This window comes from Sinocyclocheilus anshuiensis, unplaced genomic scaffold (assembly GCF_001515605.1).
Source record: "Sinocyclocheilus anshuiensis isolate Anshui unplaced genomic scaffold, SAMN03320099.WGS_v1.1 scaffold643, whole genome shotgun sequence".
NCBI lineage: Eukaryota > Metazoa > Chordata > Actinopteri > Cypriniformes > Cyprinidae > Sinocyclocheilus > Sinocyclocheilus anshuiensis.
Genome location: NW_015551067.1, coordinates 270,222 through 277,922, shown reverse-complemented (window position 1 = coordinate 277,922; position 7,701 = coordinate 270,222). Strand labels below are relative to the sequence as shown.

General features: G+C 37.0%; 2 protein-coding genes across 4 annotated transcripts in view; both read left to right on the top strand.

Moving 5' to 3' along the window:
* The first annotated feature begins 875 nt into the window (after positions 1-875).
* LOC107662153 (glutaminyl-peptide cyclotransferase-like) lies at positions 876-6,940 on the top strand. 3 transcript variants are annotated; one of them, XM_016452076.1, is made up of 7 exons: positions 876-1,632; positions 1,681-1,798; positions 3,075-3,221; positions 4,913-5,206; positions 5,362-5,523; positions 6,606-6,705; positions 6,792-6,940. In XM_016452076.1, the coding sequence occupies exons 1-7, from the start codon at positions 1,589-1,591 to the stop codon at positions 6,914-6,916; spliced, it is 990 nt and encodes a 329-aa protein (XP_016307562.1). In that variant the 5' UTR covers positions 876-1,588; the 3' UTR covers positions 6,917-6,940. The 3 variants fall into 3 exon arrangements, with proteins under 3 accessions (XP_016307562.1, XP_016307561.1, XP_016307560.1); XM_016452075.1 differs by having other exon boundaries at positions 876-1,227; positions 1,428-1,798; positions 6,792-6,939; XM_016452074.1 differs by having other exon boundaries at positions 876-1,227; positions 1,416-1,798; positions 6,792-6,939.
* A 619-nt stretch (positions 6,941-7,559) lies between these two features.
* The window catches only part of LOC107662147 (glutaminyl-peptide cyclotransferase-like protein), a 10,693-nt gene continuing 10,551 nt past the window's right edge, over positions 7,560-7,701 (top strand). Inside the window, exon 1 of the mRNA XM_016452069.1 lies at positions 7,560-7,571. Within this exon, the coding sequence (XP_016307555.1) occupies positions 7,560-7,571 (12 nt within the window). The remainder of the gene's footprint in view (positions 7,572-7,701) is intronic.

Genomic DNA, 7,701 nt, shown 5'->3' with positions numbered 1-7,701 from the left:
TGTCATAATTGTAATATCGAGTATATTTTTCAATTGAGAAGACCTGGATGCCATTAGAAATAAAATTAATTAAATTATAAAGCCGTTTTTCCCAGCAACAATTAAATTAAAACAATTTCCAACGTCAATTAGACTAGAGAACCAATGAAGCATGTTTTATTTGATCATATAGTGTTTAAATCAAGGCAACAGAAGGAAATACAGCTTGTATTCACTACTGGTTCACTGTGACCCACACACACACCACATCACATCACAGCCCTCACACAGCTTCCGTTCAGAGTTCATTTACTTGGTAACTGGTTCACTGTGTCGCAACCCCTACACCACATGACACCTCTCGGAGTCGGGACTCCCACTGCTCAGTGGCGGCTCTAGACCAGTAATCTTGCATTGTAGTGTGATAATAATATAAGCAACAGCGGACACTTGGATAGTTAATTTCTCACATCCGTGAACATGACTGAAAATAAATATTTTCGTTACCTGTATCTTTTTTTATAAAGCTCTGATGAATAACGTTATGTAAAGCACGCAGTCTCTGCATGCGTTCTCGCTTTGAGTAATTTCCTCTTGACATAAAGGCCCCCCCCACAGGTCATGGTACACATATATACATAGCCTATCTATGGTGGTACATGTGTCTTTTTGCTGTGAAATCTTCCCTGAATTTTTTTCCAAGTAAATATGAGAGTAACTATAATATAAGCATTTAAGAATAATAATATTAGAAGAATAACTTTAAGAATAAGAATAACTTTTATATTGTTCAACCTGTGTTCAGTCCGACAAGAACGCAGCAAGCGAACATTGAGCGCCTGTCCCTTTAAGATGACATACTACCTAACCTCGGCCAAACTGACATCACCATGGCGGAAGCGCAGTCAAAAGAGGCTGCAGCAGACTGTATACCCCCATTACAAGCCTTAATAAAAGAAGACAATAGAAAAGGACACACCGCTTTTGTTAGTTCGCCATGCACTCGTATTTTGAACATCTAGCGACGTCAGATGCGTCCCCAGTGATGGGAGAGCGCTGACTTTCTTGGGTTGAGTGGCTGAAGTCCAGCTCCAGTGTTGACAGAGTTCATTCAGTTATTGCATGATTAATAGACGCGGCTTAGTGACTCCAGACGGAAGGGCGCAAACTTTGTTGACTTCGCGTATTTTTTGCTCTTGGAAGTAGCTATTAAAGACGTTCCTGGTGGTATTTAAGTTCTTTAACAAGGTAAAATCGCCTTATTTAATGTGAAATGTGACGTTTTGAACGGGAAAAGTAATGTTAGTAGAGTAAAAGTCGTCTCTGGTTCTTGTTTACGAGGCAATTTAAGAGGTAGAAAAGGTAGTATTCGTGTAGAAAACACTTTAGTAAAACATTACCCGTTTCGTTGGGCTCTGAAATGTCATATAAATTAGTGTTTTGTACAGTACGGTGACAATAGCGATAGTGGACAAAGCTGGCCGTTTAAAGTACTGACGTGTCCTTTGGCGTGCGTGCGGTCAGTGCCAACGCTGGAGGGACACGCCTGTCGCCGTCGCCGTCGCCCCAGCATCTTTAACCGGGAGTCAGCCGTCAACGCCACGTCAGAATGTCAAGAGCCGACCGAAGACCCAAAGCTTTGCACGCCAATAACGGGCACGCGCTGGCAGCATGCGACCCGCTGAGAGTGGCGCGCGTGCGCGTGCTGCTGCTGTGTCTCTGCGGCGCGCTCTCGCTGGCCATGATTCTGGCGCTGTATCTGTCTGCAGAGCCCGGCAGCACCCTACAGCAGCATGCTGCACATCTCATCAGCGACAGGGTGAGCTGACATCGAGCTGAAATATATGCTACGACTAACAATTCTGTTTTACTGAAAGACTTGTTTGACCCAAAGATAACAATGCTGTCATTATTTTGATATGTAATTCCATCTTCAGGATTGACTTTCTTGCAAGGTTATTGTCATTAACTAAAACTATTAATTGATTTAAAAAAAATTTGAAATTAAGCTTAAAGAAAGAAAGAAAAAAAACCGTAAACTAAACGAAAATTAGATATTTTGCTGTGGCAACTTACTGAAATAACTTTAAATTGAAGCACTGAAATTATTAACTGGAATTAAATAAACTAAAACTGAACTAAAACAGAAATAATAATCAATTAAACGTAAATAATAAATGAAACCTAAATAGTAATTTAAGAAAAGTACATTAAAAGATATCAAAATTAAATGTAACTGAAAATGCAAAAATAAAAGAGAATTCAAAGTATTCATATAAATTATACTAAAGTAACACTGCTTCTCTTCCATGGAGGACAAAGGTAGATGTTAGGCAGAATGTTTACATTGCTGTTTTCAAAAAAGCAAATGGGCACAGACTGTCATGCTCCAAAAAAGAAAAAACCCACCATAAAATATGCAATATCAAGAGGTCCCCGGTTCATATCCGGGTGCCCCCTGTGGACTTGGCAGCTTTGGAATAACCAAAGCCTTGGATTGCCGCAGCAATATGGCTGCCCACTGCTCCGAGTGTGTGTTCACGGTGTGTGTGTGTGTGTGTGTGTGTGTGTGTGTGTGTTTGTTCACTTCTCACTACTGTGTGTGTGCACTTGGATAGGTAAATGCAGAGCACCAATTCCGAGTATGGGACACCATACTTGTCCACACGTCACATCCTTTCCTTTCCTTTCCTTTCCTTTCCTTTCCTTTCCTTTCCTTTCCTTTCCTTTCCTTTCCTTTCCTTTCCTTTCCTTTCCTTTCCTTTCCTTTCCTTTCCTTTCCTTTCCTTTCCTTTCCTTTCCTTTCCTTTCCTTTCCTTTCCTTTCCTTTCCTTTCCAAGTATGGACTACTTTTATTGTGTTTATTTTTGACAGTATGTGGCCCTTCACAGCCCAATGTGCTTAGTTCCAAACTGCTCTAACACACCTACTTTGAAGTTTCTAGTAATCCTAAAGACCTTGATTAGCTGGTTCAAGTTTGTTTAGCTTTGGTTTGACCTAAATTCTGCAGGAAGGGGGCCTGTCAGGAAGAGGATTGGACACCCTTTTTTAGATAAGATAAATATGATCATATGCTCACCTTTTCCTTTCTGCAGAATGCTCATAAGCCAAATAAACACTCTGTGGCACAAATAAAGAAGTTTGCAGCACAGGTGGACGGGCATCGGCTCTGGGAGACTCACCTGCGGCCCCTGCTAATTGAACGAGTGCCCGGGACTGCAGGCAGTCAGACCATACGGCAGGTAATACATGTTCTACTACTATCTAAACATCTTCAATCACAGCGCGATTACATCCCTGACCCTAGACCCAGGTCGTAATATATTGCACATTGTTTCCTATATTACAAGATATATATGTAATAACATTGCTCTCTTTTTTTAAATAGTTCACCCAAAAATGAAAAATTGCTGAAAATGTATTCACCTGCAGGCCGTACAAAATGTAGATAAGTTTGTTTCTTCATCAGAATAGATTTGGAGAAATTTAGCATTACATCACTTAGTCACCAATGGATCCTCTGCAGTGAATGGGTGCCGTCAAAATGAGAGTTCAAACAGCTGATGAAAACATGACAGAAATCCACAAGTAATCAACATGACTCCAGTTAATTGATTAACATCTTGTGAAGCGACAAGCTGTGTTTATAAGAAGTAAATCTATCAGGATGTTTTTTTAACCTCTTCTATTCATTATAATGCTTTTCCCAGCGAAAAAGTCATCTTGTCTGAATCAAGAAAGATATATGCACAAATCAAGCACTATTTACAAGTTCTAAACAAAACACTATTTTACAGTTCTAAACAAATATGTCGGTGGATTTTGATGTGAAAGGACAACATGGAATGGTCTTTTTCTGTGAAGAAAGCATTATTATGAATTATTTCCAGAAGCACTGGTTTAAAGTTAAAAAGGCTTGATGGATTTATTTCTTACAAACATGCAGCATTTCACATCACAAAATATTAAATGATGGACTAGGGTCGTGTTGGTTACTTGTGGATTATTGTGATGTTTTTATCAGCTGTTTAAACTCATTCTGACGGCACCCATTCACTGCAGAGGATCCATTGATGAGCAAGTGATGTAATAAAAAAAAATAAAAAAAATTAACATCCTGGATGGCTCTCAGGGTGAGTAAAGTTTCAGCAGATTTAACATTTTGAGTGAACTATTCCTTTAAAGGGGTCCTATTATGCTCTTTTACAAAGTCTTGATTTTGTTTTGGGGGTGTACTAGAACAGGCTCTCATACTAGGTTGTTCGAAAAACACATTATTTTTTACATATTTTACATTATTACAACACCTCTCTCCCCAGTCTGGAATGAACGACTCGAATAGTTCCTGAATCAAATGAAGGCCCGCCTTCATAAAAACCAAATGTGCTGTGATTGGTTAGCTGGGCCAGTGTGTGTTGTGATTGGCAGCACTCGGCGCCTGCTCGGGAAATGTCACGCCCCTTACCATAGCCACCTGCGAGCTTCAGTGTAAATATTGCGTCAAAATCAACTCAATTTGAGCACGATTTAAACCCGGACGATTGTAACCACTCTAAGTTCGTCTGTCTTGGGAAAGCTAGCGTGTCTCCGACATAGTGATAACACTCGTTGCCTTCTCTAGTGCAGCTCAAACCAGGTCTCATCCCATTCGTCGATATTTGTGATATCACAAATCCCGGAAAATATGCGTTGTAGTCCAAACGAGTCGTTCGTTGTAGTTTTTGAAAAGTGATTTCTGTTCAATAAAATATCTCCTTTTGAAGTGGACTTTGAGCTTTGTAACTTTGCAGATCTTTTTTATGCTCAAACAGCAACATTACAGACTAACTAAAGTTGAAAAAGTGAAAAAGCATAATAGGACCCCTTTAAATATCTTTTTCTGATAAACATGCAGTGAAGGTCAGTCAAATTCTCTCACCTCTTCCAACTACAGCATATCTTGTCCCAGCTGGATTCACTGTCAGCAGGATGGACACTGGAAGAGAATTCCTTCGTTTCATCCACCCCGCAGGGTAAAGTGACCTTCACCAATGTGCTAGCAGTTCTGGACCCCACGGCTCCTCGCAGGCTGCTTCTAGCATGCCACCATGACTCAAAGATCTTACCTGCAGACCCTAAAAACCCCAAGCGGGTGTTTGTGGGTGCCAGTGATTCAGCCATACCCTGTGCTATGATCTTGGAGCTGGCCACTGCTCTGGACACACAGCTTAAAGCTCTAAAACTGCAGGTAAATCACAATCATGAGGAAAAGGGTGAAGACATATTTAACAAGAATCAGCTGCATCACAGTGCTGAATCAAGCCTAAAGTGTGTGTACATCATTATGAGTCCGAGAGAGAATAACAGATTACCTGCATCCTCTCTGTCTGCCTTTCTCTCCAGAGGTCTGCTGTTACATTGCAGTTGGTGTTTTTTGATGGAGAGGAGGCTTTTGAGGAATGGACAGAAACAGACTCTCTCTACGGTTCTCGTCATCTGGCTGAACTTATGACCCGTACTCCCCACCCTTCTGGATCCACCAAAACCACTCTTCTCCAGGCAGTGGTGAGGTTGTGTGTACTTAGATCAGTCTGTCTTTGTTTTTTCATATATTTTGCTGTGTGATTAATGGTAAAGAATGTTTATGGATGAGAGGTTTTGAGTTCAGGGTATCTGCAGGTATCAGCATGTCAGATTTAATACTTTGTAATACCCTTTTCAAGACGTTTCAAATATTTGAAGACCTCCTCGTAACTTTGATTCGTCATTCAATACAGGTTCAATCATCACATCAGCTACAAAATGAATTGCATTCATACATATACAACAAATAAAAACATGAATTCATTGGTGGTTTATACACAAAAACACCCTGTATAGAAAAAAAACAAAAACACAGTATAAAAATGTTTTTAATGAAAGTAAAAAAAATCTGATATTTGACTTTATTTAACTGTATTTTATTATTATTGTTTTTATTATTAGTATTACTTTACAGTATAATAGTAATCTTACAGTAATAATATATATATATATTTTTTTTTATTAATCATCCTAGACCTGAGGAGGGAAATGTTAAAACAACAAGAAATACCTTGGTAAACTATTTTATAATTTATTAAAATTACATTTAAACATTATTTTATATTTTATTAATAATACTTTTATTATAACATTTTATTTAATTGTATTATTTTATTTAAATTCTTTTTTATATGTTTTACCTTAAAGTAGTAATAGATTTTTATTTAAATTGGATTTTTATTAATCATCCTAGACCTGAGGAGGGATATGTTAAAACAAACAAGAAATACCTTGCTAAACTGATTTATAAATTGATTAGAATTATATTTAAACATGAATTTATATTTTTTATAATATTTTATTAATGATACTTTTATTATTACATTTTATTTAATTGTATTACTTTATTTAAATCCTTTTTTTATGTTTTACCTTAAAGTAGAAATTAAATTTAGATTTAAATTTTATTTTAATTAATTGTGTCACACTAGACCTGAAGACGGAAAAGTTAATACAAAAAAATATTCACGGGTAAATAGATTTATTACCTTTTTTATTTTTATATTTTTAATGAGATGTGAATACCCTGTTATTTTAATGTTGAAACTCTATTTTCCTTCCAGGATCTGTTAGTCCTGCTGGACCTGCTTGGTGGCCCAGAACCATTGATTGTCAATCACTTTGATAACACAGCCAGATGGTTTGACCGACTGATCACTGCAGGTATAAGTTCAAAACAACCCAGATTGGGTTGCAGCCTAAAAATGCATGACGTTTACAGCCAGAATCCCTCTCTGTTTCTTTTTCAGAGAAGCGGCTCCACAAACAGGGTTTGTTGACATCTCACCCATCAGAACAGAGTTACTTCAGGAAAGATTTTTATCTTGGTCCCGTGCAGGATGACCACATTCCATTTTTAAACAGAGGTCAGTAAACAGTCAGACAACATATGCTACTATTCAGAAGTTTTGTTTTAAACACATTAACACAAAAACTATTTTTCATGTTTTTTTAAAACATTTTTTTCATGTAAAAATGCTGTTCTTTTTTACTTTTTATTCATCAGAGAAGCCTGTAAAAAAATTAACATGGTTTCCACAAAAATATTAGGAAGCACAACTATTTTCAACATTGATAATAAGAAGAAATATTTCTTGAGCACCAAATCAGCATATTAGAATGATTTCTGGAGGATCATGTGACCCTGAAGACTGGAGTAATGACAGCTGAAAAATCATCTTTGCCATCACAGAAATAAATTACATTTTCAAATACTTATACAATAAATACAATAAAAATATAATAAAGTTTCACAATATTATTGTTTTACTGTATTTTTTTAATCAAATAATAGATGCAGCCTTGGTGAGCATAAGAAACTTATTTCAAAATCAACCACAAACCTTTGAATGTTAGTGTGTCACATCGAAAAATGTCAGATTTCTTTGCGTTAGATACAAATAGTTAAACCAAGTGGCATCAAATTATGCCGAAGCTTTTTTAGCTTCACTTTTCTGATACACTTTTAAAATATATATATATTTTAACTGGTCTTCACAAAGTTTGACAACCAGAAAATGTCCAAGGCTGTTTTGTCTTTATTTAGAACAATAGAGCTGTTCCTTGATGTTGTAAAACCTAAACTTTATTCTTTGAAATGTATTGACTGAAAAGTGTGCATGTGTTTTTTTTTTTTTTTTAATGGTGTTTGTTTTTATT

What these genes read in the sequence shown, in the direction of transcription:
- LOC107662153 (XM_016452075.1), top strand. Translation starts at nt 1,589, where the DNA reads ATGTCAAGAGCCGACCGAAGACCCAAAGCTTTGCACGCCAATAACGGG. An exon ending in GCAGTCAGACCATACGGCAG is followed by an intron (nt 3,222 to 4,912) that starts GTAATACATGTT and finishes TTCCAACTACAG; the next exon opens with CATATCTTGTCCCAGCTGGA. An exon ending in TTAAAGCTCTAAAACTGCAG is followed by an intron (nt 5,207 to 5,361) that starts GTAAATCACAAT and finishes CTTTCTCTCCAG; the next exon opens with AGGTCTGCTGTTACATTGCA.